Here is a 22,799-nt window from a genome sequence, read left to right as displayed (position 1 = left end):
GTTTCGTTACTTTCGACAGAGAAAACAAAGCATAAAATGAGGATAAACTTCAATGGTGTTGTATTGAGTTATTCAAAAATTGTTTAAAGCAGCAAACAGTCGTCAACTGGACACTGGAGAGAGATGACTTATGAGGCATCTGACAATCTGTGAAATTACATTTCAATGGTGTCATCAGGAGCAAATGGCTTAGACCAGTGAGACTCAAAAAATGACAGAGAGGAATTATCAGCATAGATGTCTCAAAGCAGTGTGAATATTCTTCAAAACTACATACTAACTACAAAAATATAACAAGCGAACTTTACACAGTTTTCTTCATGTGCAGTTCCAGCTTAACATACTGGAAGAGATTCTCAGTCCCTTTGCCATTTTCTGTCGCTGTTCACATAAACAGTATTAAAAGCTGTCCAGCAATTATTACTTTTAAATACATTTAATTTTAGTATACTGCATTAATAATAAATAAGTGACTTTACACACAATAATTTGTAATTGAACTGAAAGGTACAAAACAATAACACAAGACACCTGCAGTAAAACAAACAAGGTGTATAATGCAGATCATTCTCTTTTTCTCAAACTAAATTTGGTGTAAAGGTGAAAATAAACTCTACTGACTGTAAAAACATACATAGTTATCTACAAAGAACGAAAGAGTGTAAATGGTATTTTTTATACAAGAGATTACACCACTGTTTTACAACAAAATTTGTAGCACTGAAATGAATGAGATTTAGGTACTACAATGCATTGCTTCTGGTATAAACTACTCCAACTGCTAAAAGTATGTATTTCATTATTCATATATTTCATGCAAAATTAGTTTCATTTTTCAGTCACAGGTTTTGAAAAAGTTCTAAAAATATATGTTTTAATTTGGCTATACGAAAATAACAATGTCTTCATTTTTTTTACTGATGAACAAACAGTTAATATACCGTCAAACGGGGTGATTTCGGACGGTTTTGTCGTTATTTTGATTGTAACTTTCGTATATATTGTCAGATTAAATTGATTGTTATGGAAGTGGCAGGGTATATGTGTAATGAATAAAATATCCCAGAACCAGAAAGTGTATGTGTAGGTGTATTTATCTGAGGCAGTTAAATAAAGTGTCCGAAGTCATCCCATGGATTGGGGTGATTTCGGACACGTGTTTTTTAAATCTCTGTCTGAAGTTACAGTATATAGAGGGCAAATTTGGACATTTACTGCCTTTTTTTAAAAATTCTACATGCCTTTTTTTTTATTCTGGTGACATTTTACACATTGATCATGTTGCTAGGTGGGAAATTTTCCAGCTTTGCCTTGATATTGGAGAAAAACATCTTAACAGTCTCTTTGTTCACTCCTGCATGAGCTCCTTTAATATTTTCGCTTAAGCGAACAGTGAGATGTTCTGATGTCGTTTGAGGAATAAATGCACCCATTCTTCTCCTGGCAAATTATTACGAAATTTCTTCTCTTTTTGGCCAGATTTATCAAGGTAGCCTTTAATTAAATATCTAATATCCAATGTAGTGTAGGGAAATCCCCAAAGTGTAGCCCTCAAGATACCTTGCTTCAACACTTTTTCTTCTTTATTTAGCGCTGGCTGTCCTCCCAAATTTTTTTGGATGTGCCTCCTGCACTTTATTTTGTAGGGTTGATTTAGGTATACCATACAAATCACATGCTTTTCTGTATGATAATTTACCACTCTGAATATCACGAACAGCTTTATCTAAAAGTTCCGGGTCAAAATTACACCATACTGCCAGCACCTCTTATATGTTCTTGGCATTGTCTGAAATCACCCCACACAGTACACAGTTTTACAAAAACCTTCGTTATTTTATAACCTTGCAAGAGAAACTCAACAAACTTGCACAGAAATTGTCTCAATGCTGTTAGCTACTGAGCATGTCGACAATTAAGGTAACAATAACTTATCAGTCGGCACAACAACAGAAAGTTTCCACTTCACAATAATGCATGGATTTTTAACACTGAGACTGTTCATCAATTATTCATCTAGGGGAACAATTGACGCAAAATAAAAGTTGTGGAAAGCAATACATACAATCTTGCACTTAAAATAACTGGTGCACGGACGTTAAAATAAGTAACTCTCTGTTTCTATGCAGTGGCAAAGAGCAAATAAGCTATACTGTCGGAATTCGCCCCAGTGTCCGAAATCACCCCGTTTGGCGGTACATGGAAAACAAAAGATGGCTTTACTTCCCTGCAATTACCTTATGTTCCACAATTTTACACTACAGTTGTTACAATCAATAAAATTTGCATATGTCCATAACATATACATATATAGTGCACATGAAAGGATTTTTCAATTAAGACTTTTTTGAGAGCATGTTGACTGCACTTTGGAAATGAATGCAAATACATTCTATGTACACATTAATTACACACGTAATTTGTCAGACTTTCCAAAGAAAAAATATTAAAAAAATATCAATAACAACAAAAAAATAAAATCTGCCATTCTATTAACAAATACAAAACTAACAAACAACATAACAATAATTTTATTCAAGTAACACAGCACAGTGAAGTTGTACGTTTCCAGGCATGTGTGTCAATGGCACATTGATGGAAAAAATAAGCCAATTATATCTCACTGTATCAGACAGTAACTGAAAGTGCACACTGTCAAATGAGAACAACTTAATATGAATTTTCATGATAAATCTACAACTGTTGTCCTCAATAAAAAATACTGTTTTTTTTACAATATAGAGATACAAGTGATTTGTGGCAAATTCACACATATCAATGCCTGCTTAGTGTTCTGAAAACAGTCAAACTTAGAAACTAGGTACAATTTTGAATGATTTCATTTGACTCTAGCATTTTCATGGGCAAGCTGAGATGCTGACCACTTTCCTTTAAAAACTAAATGAATGAGAAACAATAATTAATCAATGCCTCTATAATCTTATAAAAGGAAGGCAATAAAATCATTTACACATCCATACATCAACTGTGATTTATAAATACATATTGGTCTGCAATACAGGATAGAATCAAAATGTATGTAAGAAAAATTGGCAAATGTCAAATGTTGGAGCTGCTGAGCAGCAGGCAGGTACATAGTAAATTGCTTAGCTTTTGAACATTAGTAGAAGAAATAAATTTCACAATTTCTAATATTATGTGGAGCACATGTGAAATGTAGCTGTTTTAATTAGTGTATTACAATGGCAAGAATGCAAATGACAGCCTTTCACAAAGTGCTTGCATCACATATTTTGCCAATAAGAAATACTATGACAAGCAACAGTGTGCACTATTATAAGCCATCCTGTTGCTTGTTTTAGAATTCTTTGGAAAATGCAGAGTTAATTCTGAGGCTTCTAGGTACAAAATTCCCTTTCTTGGTAGTTGTAAAGACAGTGGCAGATAGCAAAGTGAGGACAAACAGAAAGTCCCCCCCTCCCCCGTTTTTAATACTGAAATATTCATATTTATTTTCAATTGTTATCATATTTATTTATCAACCTTTTAGTAATAATTTAATGTTTATAATTCATATTAGTGCATTTGTAAGATACTGCACTTTATTTCAGTCATACGCTCAAATTCTAGCTGTGAAATTTAATGAAACAGTCCACAGTGTGACTGAGTGGGCAAGAAAAATTACACAGACATAGCATTATGTTGTGCTTGTTGCAAGATATACTAGGCAACAGTTCCAAAATGTTCCACTAAAGCAGAAACCAACAATATTGTTTTTGCACAAACTAAAGAACATTTTATTTTATTGCTTGCATCTTCTTACCACTCTTCACACATATAGCAATAGACAACCCTTAGTGGAATATAAATAATGGAAGGAGCAAATATAACAATTCATCATATAGCCGAGGCTTTGAGTTGTTGATAGGCACTTAAACACATCTGAGAATGTTGCTGGGCTTTTGGAAAAATCCTTCTTCATAGCTAACAGATATACATACACACAAATACATAATACCTGTATGCCTACATTGTCCTGGTCAATTACTCAGTTCTAGTACTATAGCTTGACTCGGTTGACAGGCAAGAGGAGAACGGAGGCAAGAGAGGGTTCGAGGGAAAGGTGGCTAATGGTCGGGAGCAAGAGGCAGCGCATGCACAAAAATAGGAATACGATACCAGTGGCATGATGATAAGCAGTCAAAGTCATGGTGAAAAATATGGTTAAGATGTTCAAATTCGACTACTAATCATTGTGCCCGATACTGGGGAACATACTACCTACAACTGTTCCCACTGCCTCCAAAGTGATATTCCATTACCACCCATTCTACAAAATATCCTAGTTTATGCTAACATTACACCTACTCCCAATCCCTGGCAGCATGGGTTATTCTTCCTTGGAAAACCTAGGTGCAAGGCCTGACTGATGACACATCTGGAATCAGTCCTATCCCACCAGATCTACTGCATAATATTTTATGTGGACCTGCCAACTGATCAGCTGTCCACCTATTTGAATGGCCACCCCAAACTGTGGGCAAGACCTGAGTTGACCACCCAGTGGTGCTGAGCACATCATCCTCAGCTTCAATGGCTGCTTTACCTCAAGCCATCTGTTGATGAGAATTATCCTCACAACACTGTCTATCAATGCTCCTGTCCTCAATCTACACTAGTTCCTGTCCCAAACCCACCTCCACTCCTGTCCTCACGATCGCACAGCACTCATTCTACACTCACATCTCCCACTTCCTCTGTTCTACCTCCTCCTTTTTCAATCCACTCATCACCATTGTGCACAGCACAAAATAACCCCTGCCTGCATCAGAGTGAGATTCCCGAAATCACATTCCTATCTCGTGAGCTTGCTGCCTCTCCATCTCAGCTGTTAGCCACTCTTCCGTCCAACCCTTCCTCTCATTCCACACCTCCTTTCTCCCCTCAGCCTTTTCATCTGACACTCTCCCTCACCCCAGTCAAGATGCAGTGCTGGCACAATGTAGTCAACTAGGATGTTAGTACTGCACAAGAATGTAAGTGTATTCTGTTACCTCTGAATAAGGATTTTTTTGGAAGCTGAGCAATATTCTCAGTGTTGTTTAAGTGCCCATCAATAACTCAACACCTGAAATATCACTCTTTTTGAAAACTTAGACGTCAGTGTTTGTACGTTGTAGTACCAATCCCTACATCAGAAAATTATGGTTTATACACAGGCTAAGCACAATATCAACAACCCATTTGTTGAACACACTGCAAATGGCAGCAGTAACAGCTTCAGAAGCTGTTTTAACACATGCCATGTGCTTCTAACCTCCCCTCCCCCCTCCCAAAAAATCCCTCTTCAGCATCAGCTTCTCCGGCCTAAAAGGTAGAAATTGCCTCTTCGGCATACCCTACTTCCTCCGTTAGCCTTATCCAAATATTTCCTGTCTTTTCATTTCTCACATAATTCCTCTCCTGTCTAATTTCACTAAATTTGCTGACAGCCAACTGTCTTTGTCTTCTGCTGTGCTCCCCATAATATTCCTAAACTCTTTTCCCATTTTTCAAAGGGAATACAAAGAAAATGACTGGAGTTGAAGAAGTAAAACTTAACTTTACTGTTAATTGTTTGACTACTGTTAGATAAATAAATATTTACAGTGCAAATCTGGCAAGAAAAACTACTAGCAAAAAAAATTTACAACCCTCCATCAAGAAAAATTACTGGCAGACATGAAAGATAACTGGCAACTTACAAATGAGAAACTTTAGGGTAAAACAAGTATAACAGGCAATATCAGGAATTTATATATTTGTCGAAATGAATTCGTAACTTCCAACATTTACTGTACAACATCTAATACCAATACTTACACATCTCATTTTGTATAATAAAGGAATGCATCTGTTCACAGCATTGATGTATTACTATCACAAAAATATTTCTCATTTTTAAATTCTATACAATATTATATACAAACAACTTTAAGACCCTGTACATTATCTTCAATATACAATAGAAATACAAAACATAACATGAATTTTACAGTAGCTGTATCCTACAAATAACATTTCTTGATATTAATAACCTGTATCTGATGTCTGGAAATTACTAGTGTTGTTTATGTTAAGAGAAATTCACCATTTGGTCACTGTTGTTGTTGTCCAGAATTAGGAGATGAAAAGAGCAACTGTGCTTGTTGCTGAGAAAGCTGAAAAGGTATTGGTTCCTCTGCTCCATGAGCTTGCAAATTCGCCTGAAGCCACAAAGTAATATGAGTGACAGTGAAAAATTAAATTAAAAGTTATTATCATCACAGAATCAAAGATATTCACAGCTATTAATCACATTTATAACCCTCAATTAACTATGAAATTTACAATAAAAGAAGCAATAACAAAAATATTACAAGCATGACATGACAAAATTATTTCATTTTATGTGCATTATATGTATTGTGGATAAAAAAATAGTGGACAGCAGGAAACAGAATTTTTATTAAGCTCAAAAATATTAATAATTGCTGATACCTTGCAAAACAGAGGAATGTAAGGAAATTGTCATTAATGACTTATTAAGATAATGAGCAAAGAAGTGATGTGATTTCTAGGATTTTCTCAACAAGTTTGACAGAAGATGTATTTCTTGGTATTCAATCAGGTTGACAATTACACTTAGGCCAGAATATTTTGATGACCAGTCTTATACAAGTGTTTTCATCAAATGCTGTGAGAACTGGTCTTAAACATGAATGCTCCCTGAAATCCAATCAGATGATGAGTAATCGTTAGTAATGTGCAACTATTTATATCACAGTTCATTTCCGAACACAAGCTACCGTATTTACTCGAATTTAAGCCGCGCTCGAATCTAACCCGCACCTGAAAAATGAGACTCGAAATAGAGGAAAAAAAATTTTCCCGAATCTAAGCCGCACCTGAAATCTGAGACTTGAAATTCAAGGGGAGAGAAAAGTTTTAGGCCGCACTTCCAAATCGAAACAAACTTGGTCCATTGTAATATGAGACACAATTTAGGTTGAATGAATGACATACAGCTGTAGTAGTTTGGTTCGAGTCGTAAGCTTAGCAGTTAAGCTTTACCAGGTAGCCGTTGTTATGCGTCAGGCGCTCCGTACCCTTCCTTTTTCATGTGCTTCGTCTGGTTTGAATTGATTGCTTATTTTTCTTTGATCTGACAAGTGCAGTTCTCTTTGTTATAGGTGTTTCCGTCACTCAAAGCTGAAAATGCATTACTGTACTGTGTCATGCATTGTTTGTCGCATTCTGAAAATGAGGGTTTACGGCCTGTCGCCGCTCGCGGCATGGCTTGCTTTTGAGCACGCTACCGCCGCTTACAACTAAAAAAAAAAACAAAGAGAGGAATCGTCTCATTAGCGAAACAATGGCATGAGACTGCTATTCGTTGCTACTTACACTGCTGCTTTCTTTGATAATGATTAACAAGAATCAAATAATAGACTGCGTATGATAGATGTTCTGAACGAGAATTTAGCGAAAATTTTTTCCGTTTGAAAATCTTTGCAGACGCCTCTTTAGTACATTGTGCACAGAAATTAGAGTCACCTTAGATTTAAAAATCTAGTCAATTGCCGTGCTTCATTTTTGACTGTATCACTATTAGGCATAAGAATAATACGAATATAAACATGACATGGTATGTATATTCTTCCGCGTCTGCTGTTGTCTCACTCTAGTTTCGTAGTTTATTAGGCAGACAGGATTTAAATGAGATAGCAGCAAACACGAAAGAATACATGGCAAAATGTTTATATTCGTATTATTCTTATGGTGAAGAGAATACTGCATGTGATTCACAATTCATAAAAGTTCCTATTAGCAACCATTTCTTCTCACAGTTAGGAAAAAATTCAGAAAGCAGAGTTGGCTATATTGACAAATATCCCAAACAGTCTTGCCAGTCGGATTTTCATAGTACATTGAAATGCTGCTACGTTCGAAGAGGAACAATACGAATTTGTATTTACTTCGTTGGATAATGTATGAAAATGCAGTGGTCGAAACTCGGGGCGGAGAAAAAAAAAAGCTCGTCTTCCACCTTTTTTTAATTTATTTACTGACGCAGAGGTTTTGGTGCCAGTATTTGTCTTTGTGCCTGCGAAGCATGCCTGCGTAGCGCTACATACATTCAACGACAGAAGTTAGTTGTGGCGGCACCTACCAACATTTTTCAGAACTTCCGCTTACTTTGCACTCGATTCTAAGCCGCAGGCGGTTTTTTGGACTACAAAAACCGGAAAAAAAGTGCGGCTTAGATTCGAGTAAATACGGTAACCCTTTAAACGCATGTTTTCTGACAACGGCACTGTTGTTCAAAGAAAAGTATGTCCCTTACATAAGTTCAACGCTAACTATTAGATTTCCTGAAGCTCCTACCGTAACAGACTCCCATATCAGAAAAGCTGGAATCATGATATTAGTCTTGCTGTATCTCATTTTATGCTTAATCTCAAGGCAGTGCTTCACAGAAACTTATTTGTTTGGCTTCCAATAAAATGAATCACTAGGAACCGATAAAATTGGATTGAAAGATAATGTGACAAATAACGTGAATTTGGTGGTTTTTAAGGAAGTAATGCGATTTTGGCAGTTTTTAAGGAAGTAACACAAAATCAGTGTTTTTCAACAAATTTTCTCCGTTTCCTCGTAAGAAGTGTCGTAAATCTAATGATGTCAGTAACATATTTAATGTTGAAATGTTCCATGTTCAAATGTCGCACTACTTTTTGCAGTTGTGACGTCACTAGTGGCCTTCTGACTATCGACTTTTGCAAGCGCATACCATTGTGTGAATTTCAATTATTTATTTCTTTTGTATTGTATGTGTCACAGTATGCCATTTCAAAGCAATGGCGCAATGAAAATCTACCACTAACACACCATCCTGCTCATTAAATGTGGTTACTAATGCAGCAACAATATAAGGCTTGAAGAAATGTGATCACTGAGACTTAAGACAGTAGCCGAATGAGTAAGCCGTAATCTAATGGATATTTTCGTGGTTTATGATATGAATGGATGTAGGTTTGTGTCCCACTGCATGCTAGTATGTATTTTTTTCCATCGTAGCATTGTCAACACAGTCTGGGTCTTTTGTTATGAACGTAATGCAAATATTTGGAAGGAGGTGGGCACGAACACTGCCAAAAACATCATGAATCATTCAGCTTATGACTCTACCACTTTTTACACTAAAAGTAAAGGGAAAAATCCGAAAGTGTAAAACAAGTATGTTCTGCAATAAATGATGTTAACATTTCTGTCTGATTAGAGGTCGAAGAATGAAATAAGTATTTGGGTGTTTATTTCCAAATATGTGATGAGCTCCGAATGGTTGGTGTGGCAGGTATCTTACAGGACAGCATTAATTTCTGCTACAGAAACAAGAAGCTATAAAATTCATCTTTTTGGATTTCCAGCACACTGGATTAATAACAGGACAGCAACTTGAGTTAACCAGTTTGCTGTAGAAAACAGCCAAAGTTGCAAAATTCAGTTACTTTTGTTTAATTGATGACCAGTTTCCCGTATCAGGACCCATCTTCAAATAATCCAAACAAAGAAAAAGGTGTACTCTGCGATAGCACGCAAACCACATTAATATTGTACAGTCTCGCTAGCGGGATGAAAGCAGAGCTCACCATCTGCAGCATCGTCAACAGGACTGACTGCGGACCTTTGGTACAGAGCAGAGTGGAGGGTCTGAATCAGAGACTGAGACGGTTCTGCGACCATGTGGGCTGCAGATTCCTCGACCTGCGCCATAGGGTGGTGGGGTTTCGGGTTCCGCTGGATAGGTCAGTAGTCCACTACACTCAGCAGGTGGCTACATGGATAGCAGGGGTTGTGTGACGTGGACTGAGCAGTTTTTTAGGTTAGATGGCCTCGGGCAAGTACAGAAAGGGCAACAGCCTCAAAGGGTGTGGGGCGGAGTCAGGACATGTGGGGACCAAGCAGCAATCGGTATTGTAATTGTAAACTGTTGAAGCTGCATTCGTAAAGTACCAGAACTTCAAGCGCTGATAGAAAGCACCGAAGCTGAAATCATTATAGGTACGGAAAGCTGGCTGAAGCCAGAGATAAATTCTGCCGAAATTTTTACAAAGGCACAGACGGTGTTTAGAAAGGATAGATTGCATGCAACTGGTGGTGGCGTGTTTGTCGCTGTTAATAGTAGTTTATCCTGTAGTGAAGTATAAGTGGATAGCGCCTGTGAATTATTATGGGTGGAGGTTACACTCAACAACCTAGCTAGGTTAATAATTGGCTCCTTTTACCGACCTCCCGACTCAGCAGCATTAGTGGCAGAACAACTGAGAGAGAATTTGGAATACATTTCACATAAATTTTCTCAGCATGTTATAGTCTTAGGTGGAGATTTCAATTTACCAGATATAGACTGGGAGACTCAGATGTTTAGAACGGGTGGTAGGGACAGAGCATTGAGTGACATTATACTGAGTGCACTATCCGAAAATTACCTCGAGCAATTAAACAGAGAACCAACTCATGGAGATAACATCTTGGATCTACTGATAACAAACAGACCCGAACTTTTCGACTCTGTAAGTGCAGAACAGGGAATCAGTGATCATAAGGCCGTTGCAGAATCCCTGAATATGGAAGTTAATAGGAATATAAAAAAAGGGAGGAAGGTTTATCTGTTTAGCAAGAGTAATAGAAGGCAGATTTCAGACTACCTAACAGATCAAAACGAAAATTTCTGTTCCGACACTGACAATGTTGAGTGTTTATGGAAAAAGTTTAAGGCAATCATAAAATGCGTTTTAGACAGGTTCGTGCCGAGTAAAACTGTGAGGGACGGGAAAAACCCACCGTGGTTCAACAACAACATTAGGAAACTACTGCAAAAGCAAAGAGAGCTTCACTGCAAGTTTAAACGCAGCCAAAACCTCTGAGACAAACAGAAGCTAAACGATGTCGAAGTTAGCATAAGAAGGGCTATGTGTGAAGCGTTCATTGAGTTCGAAAGTAAAATTCTATGTACCGACTTGACAAAAAATCCTAGGAAGTTCTGGTCTTACATTAAATCAGTAAGTGGCTCGAAACAGCAAATCCAGACACTCCGGGATGATGATGGCATTGAAACAGATGATGACACGCATAAAGCTGAAATACTAAACACCTTTTTCCAAAGCTGTTTCACAGAGGAAGACCGCACTGCAGTTCCTTCTCTAAATCCTCGCACAAACGAAAAAATGGCTGACATCAAAATAAGTGTCCAAGGAATAGAAAAGCAACTGGAATCACTCAACAGAGGAAAGTCCACTGGACCTGACAGGATACCACTTCGATACTACACAGTCCCAGTCTTCAAGAAGGGTCGTCGAGCAGATGCGCAAAACTATAGACCTATATCTCTGACGTCAATCTGTTATAGAATTTTAGAACATGTTTTTTGCTCGCGTATCATGTCGTTTCTGGAAACCCAGAATCTACTCTTTAGGAATCAACATGGATTCCGGAAACAGCGATCGTGTGAGACCCAACTCACTTTATTTGTTCATGAGACCCAGAAAATATTAGATACAGGCTCCCAGGTAGATACTATTTTCCTTGACTTCCAGAAGGCGTTCGTTACAGTTCCACACTGTCGCCTGATAAACAAAGTAAGAGCCTACGGAATATGAGACCAGCTGTGTGGCTGGATTGAAGAGTTTTTAGCAAACAGAACACAGCATGTTGTTATCAATGGAGAGACGTGTACAGACGTTAAAGTAACCTCTGGCATGCCACAGGGGAATGTTATGAGACCATTGCTTTTCACAATATATATGTAAATGACCTAGTAGATAGTGTCGGAAGTTCCATGCGGTTTTTCATGGATGATGCTGTAGTATACAGAGAAGTTGCAGCATTAGAAAATTGTAGCGAAATGCAGGAAGATCTGCAGCAAATAGGCACTTGGTGCAGGGAATGGCAACTGACCCTTAACATAGACAAATGTAATGTATTGCGAATACATAGAAAGAAGGATCCTTTATTGTATGATTATATGATAGCGGAACGAACACTGGTAGCAATTACTTCTGTAAAATATCTGGGAGTATGCGTGCGGAGCAATTTGAAGTGGAATGATCATTTAAAATTAATTGTTGGTAAGGCGGGTACCAGGTTGAGATTCATTGGGAGAGTCCTTAGAAAATGTAGTCCATCAACAAAGGAGGTGGCTTACAAAACACTCGTTCGACCTATACTTGAGCACTGCTCATCAGTGTGGGATCCGTACCAGATCGGGTTGACGGAGGAGATAGAGAAGATCCAAAGAAGAGTGGCGCGTTTCGTCACATGGTTATTTGGTAACCGTGATAGCGTTATGGAGATGTTTAGCAAACTCAAGTGGCAGACTCTGCAAGAGAGGCGCTCTGCATCGTGGTGTACCTTGCTCGCCAGGTTTCGAGAGGGTGCGTTTCTGGATGAGGTATCGAATATATTGCTTCCCCCTACTTATACCTCCCGAGGAGATCACTAATGTAAAATTAGAGAGATTCAAGCGTGCACGGAGGCTTTCCGATAGTCGTTCTTCCCGCGAACCATACACGACTGGAACAGAAAAGGGAGGTAATGACAGTGGCACGTAAAGTGCCCTCCGCCACACACCATTGGGTGGCTTGCGGAGTATACATGTAGCTGTAGAATATTGTACATGCTTGTGTTTAAGCCATTAGTCATGTTTACAGACACCATTCATTGGCAGGACAACTGTTTTGTGAATGCTCGCTGCCAACCAAAGCTGAGTGCATATCTTTCTGCATGTATTAACTTACCAAAATTTTAATTAACATTGCTATGATTGTTTTCAAATTTCGTTGAAATAAGGTTCATTTAAGCAGTTACCAGTTGCCCCGCACATGCAGAGTTGAAATCGTGTATAAGCAGTGCCTACTCGCACTTTTGGCTACTTGGAGTGTGGTTGTTTAGTGTATAAGCAGTGAGAGAAAGCAGCCAGAATGTATCCGGAAAAATTTTTCTGACACTGCCAAGCTGCCAAATTCGCACATGCGCATAGCTGTCTGTGTTAGAGTGGGGGTGCACTTCACTAGACTCGTGTTTTGTTTGTGGCGCGTTTTTCAATCGTTTCAAAGCTATTGCAGTTCCCGCGTTCGGATACTCATTTTTATAACTGCTTTTTTTCATTCGTTGTATTCTTATTCTAGACTCGGTGACGAACAAATTTGTTCTGTGCAAATGCCGAAGCCTACAGCAACTGCTGACGAAAGGGTGCGAGAATCTGAAATCGATGGTTTATATGCTCCCGATAAGTTAACAGTGTTCTGTAAATTCTGCAATATCGGAGTTTCATGAGAGTATAAAGATTCTATAGTGAAACATGAGCAGACCGAAAAACATAAGGGCAACAAGATGATGCAGACCAGTTTGCCAATAAAGCAGCAGTCTACAATTAGCAGCAGCTTTGAACTGCAAAAAAGAAGATGATCTATTGTGAATATCTGGCCCAAAGGACTGTGGAAACATCTTTGAAGGTCAACATTCCACTCTACAAATTGGAGAACGAAGACTTTCGGCAGTGGACGAATGAGTTCATTGAAGGTGAGCAGTGGTTATATTGTAGCTACAGCCTGCCTTAAAACTTTTTTTGGTAAATCTTCAATTTACGTGTACTCTCTATCAGTTCATAATTGAAGTCCGTACCTCTCATCTTTGATAAAAATATAGAGGGGACCAGGCAATTGGAACAGAAATATATATATATTTTTTGAATACTTGCAAAACTTCAAAACAAAACAACTTAGATATTTGAGTTAAAATTTATGTTGATGCTGAGACTTTCTCAATTTTCTCATCTTTGTATCTTACGATACGGGCAAACCATTAATAGTTTTAAAAAAATGTTAAGTCTGCAACTGTAAGTTCTAATTACCACATCTGGAAGTATCGGAACAGTGTGTCCCACTCCTTCACACTTACAATGAATGAACGTATTGTACAGCTGTTAGGGAACGTACCTAACCTCATCACTACATACCCTGAAATTTTCACCAAAATCTAATTAGTGAATCTCAAATAATGGCACTAATTTAGGCATAAGAGCTGATTGTTACAAATCCACAACAACTGTTTGCCATTTTGTTGAAAACTATTGAAGCTTGGAATGAACAGAAACTTTTTGTGGCAAGTGTGAAAGTTCTCAATGGAGCAAACTTGACACAATGTACTCATGCTATTTTGGAGCCTCCTCAAACATATAATATACAGTACGATAATGTTAAGGCAGTAGTGAGTGACACTGCTAGTTATATGAACAAATGCATTAACTCCTTGAAAACAATAATAGGTGATAATTTAATCCATGTCCAATGCTGGGGCTGCGCGGAGTGGCCGAGCGGTTTAAGGCACCATGTCATGGACTGCACGGCCCCTCCCACCGGAGGTTTGAGTCCTCTGTTGGGCGTGTGTGTGTGTGTGTGTGTGTGTGTGTGTGTGTGTGTGTGTGTGTGTGTGTTTTGTTCTTAGCATAAGTTAGTTTAAGTAGTGTGTAAGACTAGGGGCCAATGACCTCAGCAGTTTGGTCACTTAGAAATTCACACACATTTGAACATTCAATGCTGGGCACATAAAATTAATCTAATTGCTAACATTTATTCCAAGGAACTTAGTAAGTTAAATGCTACTATCAGTTTTAAAGGGTGCTTTTTTAAACACCAGGAAGAGGAAACATTTATATCTGCAATCTCTTAAAGAGAAAATAGAAATCTGAAGATTTTTCCTCTTCCAGTTTTTACATGATGGAACTCTTGGCTCTCCACAGCCATTTATGCAGCAGAATATTTTGAGGTAATGATTGAATTCTTCTGCAGTGATGATATACGAGAGATGCTGAATGCAGGCACTGAGTATATTTCGCTGTCAGATAATGATGTTAGAGACTTCAAAGCATTCAACTTCACATGACCTTTATTCAAAGCTGAAGCATCTTGAAGTATGCTTCAGTATTGTGGGAAAAGGAATATTTGGCAATGAAACCAGTGAGATTTTAAAAACGATAAAGAGGGAAGTGCTTCAGGCAGGAATTAAGGAGGGATTGACGTGAACTGGGCTGCAACTCCAAATGAGATTGTTGATTCTAATGGCCACAGATCCAAGTAAATCAGTTTTCAAAGCCTTGGGTTCTTGTTTAGATCCAAAGACAATAACTCTCAATCCTATTAATTCCGAAATGGCCAGAATCTTGCAATCTGTACCTGGGATGACTGTTCTTAGTACTGCATATACTCTGTAAGGGTATCAGTGTGTCTCGAATTTTGTTCAAACCCGAATGTCAATGCAGTCGGGACATGTTGACAAAGTGAAATGTTTGCAGGCAACTGCAGTTGACAGAGAGCAATTTGCAGCTGCAGCATTGAAAGCTGACAGCGAGAGGCTGTTTTCAAACTATAATGAAGTACTGACAGATAGGCGGCACAATCTCTCTGAATACAACATTGAAATAATGACAATGCTGTCATTTGAAAAAAACTGTCTACAGAGTGTGCCTTAGTGCTACTGTAGACCTATCTTTTTTAGCTCATTTCTTTATTCTTCTTAATAAAAAAAAATATGCATATTCTCACTTTTTCAAATGTTTACTCGTTTTTACTTCTCTGATGTAATGTTGAACTATGCTTCTTTTGTTTGAGGATGGATTTCTGTTTTGTCTGTTTTTACCCTATTTGTCCAGATTGCGGTAAAAACAGCTGAAAATGCAGTACATAAATGAGCCTTACTACCAGTTGTATACATGTGTCAAAAAAGAAGAAGAACAGACTACATTAAAGGAAGTTTTTGTGTTGAAAGACTGTGTTACTGATAATAAATAGAATTTAAAACTCAAAACTTGTACTGAAACATATTATAAACTTTGTTTCCAAGCAACATGTGCGTGAACATTAAAAAAATTAAGAACATTAAATTTTGTCTCACCCTACCTTAGGTGTCATTCCATTTTCAACATAGCATTGAAAAATGGTGAAATATGACAAAAATAGATAACTGATAATAGTAAAAGCTTGCAAGAAAATAACACCAATAAGTGGGGGAAAAAAAATAAAAAAATAAAAAAAAAGAAAAAACCACCTATTTTGGTCATAAAATAACACTGATTTTTTCCTGTTCCTATGTATCACTGATGTTTCTTGCACTTTTCTACAACTATTCTACTAACCTCCACCACATAAAACCAGCATAAACTGCAGCACTGGCACACAATGTATAACAAACTATTTTCAGAGGCATAGATCATCTTTAACATTACAAGGCAGATCTTTTTGTCTTTGGGGACAGAAGTGAAATACAATCATTGCCAAATTTTCATTGGATGCTACTACATTTCTACTGATAACATTCAACAACACCAATAATTAGACATGAGATATTTCATCACTAAGAAGGAAAAGGAGGAGGAGGAGGAGGAGGAGAAGTAATAAACTTGCTCACCTGCTGAGGATCTATCATGATGGAAGCCGTTGGTGTATGGGTGCGGGCTGTGACAGTAGCCACAGTGATCGGTGCATGGTAAAGCTCTGATGAGACAGGAGTGGATGATTCACCCTCTCGTCCCACAGAAGTTGTGCTACTAACAGCTGCATTGTATGGCAGTGTAACCTATAGAAATGGAATGTTAGCCTCATGTAAGAACCAATTTTTAATTTCAGTTAGTAGAACAGCAAAACTTTCTATAGATATGATGAATATTGACAGTGCTTAATCTCAATTTCAATTATACAATGAAAAATCACTGATCACTACTACATCAATGATTTCTAAGAAAAGGTTTACTTCATTTCAATGAGCCATATGTAACAATCTTTTCATCGACAAATGAGACAAATTTAACAACATAACATGTCAGCCTATACAAAAACATAGAGCAGATGAAATTATTTCTTTTTTATTTTATTATTATTTTTATTTATTTCTCTCTATCACTCTCCTTTCCCACTACTCCCCCCCCCCCCCCCCCCCCCCTCCCCTGCCCGCCACCTAACCTGCAAGACTTCACTGAACGCCATTTCCACCATAAAATCCCTCCCCCTCTCCACCCCAGCCGCCTCCTTTCCCCCACCAAGTCACCACTCCCACCATGCACTGGAGCTGCTGCTCACAGTGTGGTTTCAGTTGCCTGAGACTGCAGTCGTATGTGTGCGTGTGCGTGTGTGTGTGCCGTGTGTGGTTTTTTTTGTTGACAAAGGCCATTGGCAAAAAGCTTTAAGTCTGAAAATCTTTTTGTTGTGCCTATCTGCGACTCAGCATCTCCACTATACGGTGAGTAGCAATGTTCCTTCTCGTAATATTGTTACATTCCATCTTGGATTTTCCATTGTATGATATTTTCCTTTTCTTCTTCAGCACACACAAGGAAAGGCTAATCCCAAGACAAGTAGTTTGCTGCTGAATCCCTTCAACTTAGCATTGGATATCTCGTGTAGCAATAAAATACACATGATAGTTACTTTGCATTATCTTTACTCCTGCATTTATATTGAGCATGAGAAGATGTATATGTAAGTATACATGTAAAAACTTTCCATGGGCACAGCATTACAGGTCTTTCAGAAAAAGTATTACTCTGTAACTTACGTAATACTAAGTAACAATATTATGAAAAGGAAAGTTGCTACTCACAATACAGTGGAGATGCTGAGTCACAGACAGGCACAAAAAAAAGAATGTCACAAATAAAGCTTGGCCTTCGTCAAAAACACACACACACACACACACACACACACACACACACACACACACACACACACACACGCAACTGCAGTTTCAGGCAACTGAAACCACACTGTTAGTAACAGCACCAGTGCATGATGGGAGTGATGAATGGGTGGGGGTAAGGAAGAGGCTGGGGCGGGAAGGGGACGTGACATGCGGTCCCATTCCAAATATACCGAGGGTCTCACTGAAGCATTCACAGACCGTAATTCTCCTTACAACCTTGTACAAAAACAAATCTCCTGTGTCTTATCTTTCCTATCTCCCACCACCTCCCAAGTCCCACCATCCAGCCTCAGAAGAGCCTTCCGCTTATAACTCAGTACCACCTTGAACTGGAGCAAGTGAATTACATTCTCTGCCATTGTTTTGACTACCTCTCGCCGTGCCCTGAAATGAGGAATGTCCCGCCCACTATCCTTCTCACCCCTCCCACAGTGGTATTCTGCCATCCAATGAACCTACGCAATATAGTTGTCCATCCCTACACAACCCCTGCTCTGAACCTCTTATCTCATGGCTCATACCCCTGTAATTGACCTAGATGCAAGACCTGCCCCATACATCCTCCTACCACCAACTACTCCAGTCCAGTCACAAACATCACCTATCCCATCAAAGGCAGGGCTACCTGTGAAACCAGTCACGTAATCTACAAGCTAAGCTACAACCACTGTGCTGCATTCTATGTGGGCATGACAACCAACAAGCGGTCTGTCCGCATGAATGGCCACCGAAAAACTGTGCCAAGAAACTAGTGGATCACCCTGTTGCTGAGCACGCTGCCAAACATGACATCCTTCATTTTAATGACAGCTTCACAGCCTGTGCCATATGGATTCTTCCCACCAACACCAGCTTTTCTGAATTGCGCAGGTGGGAACCTTCCCTGCAATACATCCTACGCTCCCCTCGTGGCCTCAATCTTTGTTAGTCACTGTCATCACCCACCCACCCCCTTCCCTATTCCCATTCCAGCACTACCCACCCCTCATTGACCAACGCACCCAGTCTTTTTAGTTCTCTCCTTTTCTGCTTCCCCACCCCTCCCCCAAGATCTCCCCTCCCCTCCATCTAACCTACAGCACTTCACTGTCCACCACCCCTACCCTACTATTCCTCCCCCTCCCCACTCCAGCCTCCTCCTTAGCCCCATCCAGTCGCCTCTCCCATCATGCACTGGTGCGGCTGCTCGCAGTATGGTTTCAGTTGCCTGAGACTGCAGTTGTGTTGTGCGAGTTGAGTGTGTGCTTGTATGTGTGTGTGTCGCCCATTTTTGACGAAGGCCTTACTGGTCGAATGCTTTATATTCGACAGTCTTTTTGTTGTGCCAATCTGGGACTCAGTATCTCCACTATATGGTATCAACTTTCCTTTTCATAATATAGTTACATTCTATCCTGGATTTTCCATTGTTTGACATAATAATAAGTGAAAGAAATATTCTTTTTTGGATAGGTAAACATAAGAAACTTTACTACTCTTTCTATGGAGTTATGAATGTATTCATTTAGTTATTTTCCAGAAAGTTAAAAAATGTAAGAAACATTACTTCTTATGTGATGTTCTGAACAAAAGTGTACACAGTTATTTCCCAAGTAGTTTCAGCAAGGAATTATAATTTGTTAAATAGAGTTGTTAGCATTATTGGAATAAACGAGATCTCTGCATAAAATTTTAAAGTTAAAATTAAAACAGTCTTCAGCTCATAAAACATATATTATGATGGTAACTGGTTTTGGTTTATTTACAGACCCTCTTCATCTTCAGCCCTTTATACAATAGCAGTAAGTGGAGGTGGAGGGCAGTTGATGTTTGTCTTTAAACAGGGAGCACCTGCTCTGTTCACCACCTCTGCCTGCCACCACTGAAGAACAGTTTGAAGATGGTCTGAAATAGACTGAAACCAGTCAACACCATAATAATTGAGACTGAAACCAGCCAAAATCATAATGAATGTTTTTATGTGGTCAAGGTGTTTTAATTTTAACTTAACATTAAATACAACATTACTTTTCTATCATTTAGATGATGTACTTAAACCAATTGTGTGCAAATCAATTTAAATCCAATTTCTATCAATTTTAGGTAGGGAGCCAGAAATGTTCGAAGTTTTAGGGGTGGATGAAACATAACGGGTTGTTTTTGATCGAACCTCCAGTAGCCACAATGGTACTGTGTGACATCAGCATCCACGCCAGAGGCTAAAGCATTGTCGCAAACATCAGTGCCACCATTGCACTACTTCACTTCCACGAATCACAAGCCCACAGGAGAGCCAATAATTCACACTCCAGGGTTATGCTGACTGTAACAAGGAGTATCTTATCATAGTGTCCAACTGCCAAGCCAACGAGAGCATCTTCCATTCACCTCTCCACTGGCCTTCATCTATCCTCGAGCAATCTACTACTCACTGCCGACCACAGCCTGACGGGCTTCATCAGTGTAAAATCATTCCATTACAACATCAGTGATTGCCATTCAGTCTGAACCAAGTGGTACTAAGCCACGTCCCAAGAAATTGTTTCCTTGTATTCTCTTTAGTAGACTTAATAAACATACAATTGTTCCTTTGCTGCCTGGGCACCTCAATTTGCAGCATGTTGTTCCCGTCAGTCAAGAACATTAAAGTTCATAATTCTGCAGAAACAGTAAAGTTTCTTATGTTTGCCTAGCTGCATAAAGATTACTTTCACTTATTATTGTGTTAGTTACAGAAAAAAATACCTTATCTGGAGACTGAAAACAGAAAAGGATTTCTTAGGAAAATATTCAGATCAAATTCCTGCGAGGGAAATCAGATAAAGAGGCCAGTGAGATAGATCTACAAAGAGACAACAACAGTAACAGACACCTTTACTAGAAGAAGGATGAAATTCTATGAACATATCCACAGGATGAACAGGATCAGGGTCAAAAGGCAATTCTTTTGAGGTAGCAAAAACAAGACAAAATAGATCATGGAAACAGAAGAAAATATTAAAAATTGGGACTCACACAAGATAATATAAGCAATTGACAATAGTTCATGAACACCATAAAAACGCTTTTACACAAAAACACAAAGAAAAGAGAACAAGAAAAAGTGGTCAGAAGAACCAAGAGAGAATACAGCAAAAGTATGAAAAGAATTTGGGAAGATTGACGAAACAAGAACAAATCATGGAACAGATGCATGATCTGTTATTTGGAAAAAGTATGCTGCAACCTTCCTTAAACTTACAACTAAAAATATCAATTATAGCAATGCACCTCACTGTGCTGGGAAGATAAGCTGGTATCACTGACTTTGAGTAAAAGACTATATTGTTGAAAGAGAACTTTGAACAGAGGTAAGACATACTGTACAATGAAACCAGAACTATAAAAAAAATATATAAATAAAATAAAATAAAAATACAAAATTTCCACATACTAAAAAGTAAAGGCAGCCCTGATAAGCACTATACATAGGGATGATTATGAGATAAAGTTTTAGCAATTCACATTGCTCTGAATAATAATGACTGAAGATCCTGTGAAATGTTCCAACAAGACCCACACAATAGTTCTGAACCACAAAAGAATTAAAATCATGCATTTTGAAGCAATGTTTATCCTACCAAATAAGGAAAAATGTGATAAGCATGTGGAGTTCCAAACATTCACTGACAGTGCAACAGTAGAAAAAAACATACACATTTGAACTGTTATGAAATATAGTTTCTACTTGAATGTATGTCCAACAAAGGCAATATTCTTAGAAGGATAGTTGCTACTCACCATCCAGCGGAGATGCTGAGTCGCAGATAGGCACAACAAAAAGCGTATCAAACAAAGCTTTTGGCTGAACAGGCCTTCATCAGAATGAGACAACATACATACACACACACACACACACACACACACACACACACACACACACACGACCAACTGTCTCTGGCTGCCAAGGCCTTGAGAACCAGAGACTGTTGTCATGCTTGCGCGTGTGTGTGTGTGTGTGTGTGTGTGTGTGTGTGTGTGTGTGTGTGTGTGTGTGTGCGTGTTGTCTAATTCCGATAAAGGCATGGTTGGCCGAAAGCTTTGTTTGACAGTCGTTTTGTTGTGCCTATCTACAAATCAGCAGAGAGAGAGAGAGAGAGAGAGAGAGAGAGACTTTTTTCTTCTTACTGTCTCCTTAACTGGGTAAGTTGGCACTATTTTTTGTCTCACAAATAATATTTGTGTTCATTCTTCACTTACAAGGTGACTGGCAGCAGTGCTGCTGATATTAAGTGACATAGGCGAAAGAAGACCATAGCGTGCCATAAACAACTGCTCTGAGACACGACGAAGTTCCTCTTGTTGTTGTACTATCAACTGCTGAAGCTCTTCATGCTTGCGCTGCAACTGCTCCTGAATGGTGTTCTGTGCTGTTGTCATTGCAATTGGCTGCCGCACCAGCTGCAAATATGAACATTATAGCTAACATACAGATTGTTATAAATTACAGAATGAATCTAAATCAGAACACAATAAATGCTCCTGATACTTTAAGTATGCTTATAGCAGAAAAAATTTCACAGATACATAAATGTGTTGGTAATACCAATTTATTCAGTTACCAATTTTAAGAGAACTGTAGTGTGTAAAATTTTGGCAGACTGTTAATAATTTAGGAGTACAGAAGAACACTGACAGAATATCAGAAGCATTGAATCATCGACAAAAAACATTTCTGTTAGCAGGCGATGGTAGATGAAGAAGGGGGGGGGGGGGGGGGGGGGGGGACAGAAATAGAGGTTAGCTAGTGATTCAGGGGGAGACAGCAATTTTGCTGGCTAAGAATGCTGGAGGGAGGGATGGCAGGATCACAGGCTCGGCATGTGATACACGGGTACCAGAGGCAGTGAGATGTGGCACATAATGAAGTGGCACAGATACATGGAGTGGGAGGGAATGACAGGCAGAGGAAGGAGAAACGGTTAGGTGGAGGGTATGGTAACAGAGGCCAGGAGGGGTTACAGGAGCGAAGTATGTGTTGCAAGGTTGTGCTAGTCAGTGGCCAACTTTGTTCTTGGCCACAGCTTTGCGGTGACAATTTATTCCCT

The 22,799-nt window shown here is 38.8% G+C and overlaps 1 protein-coding gene across 2 annotated transcripts in view; it reads right to left on the bottom strand.

The window, feature by feature from the left end:
• Window positions 1–1,225: 1,225 nt before the first annotated feature.
• LOC124613040 (circadian locomoter output cycles protein kaput-like) overlaps window positions 1,226–22,799 on the bottom strand; it is a 118,908-nt gene continuing 97,334 nt past the window's right edge. For both annotated transcript variants that reach the window (XM_047141611.1, XM_047141620.1), the window contains exons 15-17: window positions 21,952–22,152; window positions 16,447–16,614; window positions 1,226–6,206 (exon numbers count right to left, since the gene is read on the bottom strand). In XM_047141611.1, the coding sequence (XP_046997567.1) occupies window positions 6,099–6,206; window positions 16,447–16,614; window positions 21,952–22,152 (477 nt within the window). In that variant the 3' untranslated portion in view covers window positions 1,226–6,098. The remainder of the gene's footprint in view (window positions 6,207–16,446; window positions 16,615–21,951; window positions 22,153–22,799) is intronic.

Source organism: Schistocerca americana, chromosome 1 (genome assembly GCF_021461395.2).
Source record: "Schistocerca americana isolate TAMUIC-IGC-003095 chromosome 1, iqSchAmer2.1, whole genome shotgun sequence".
Classification (NCBI taxonomy): Eukaryota; Metazoa; Arthropoda; class Insecta; order Orthoptera; family Acrididae; genus Schistocerca; species Schistocerca americana.
The sequence above is the reverse complement of the archived record's forward strand: the minus strand, read 5'-3'. Positions and strand labels throughout refer to the sequence as shown.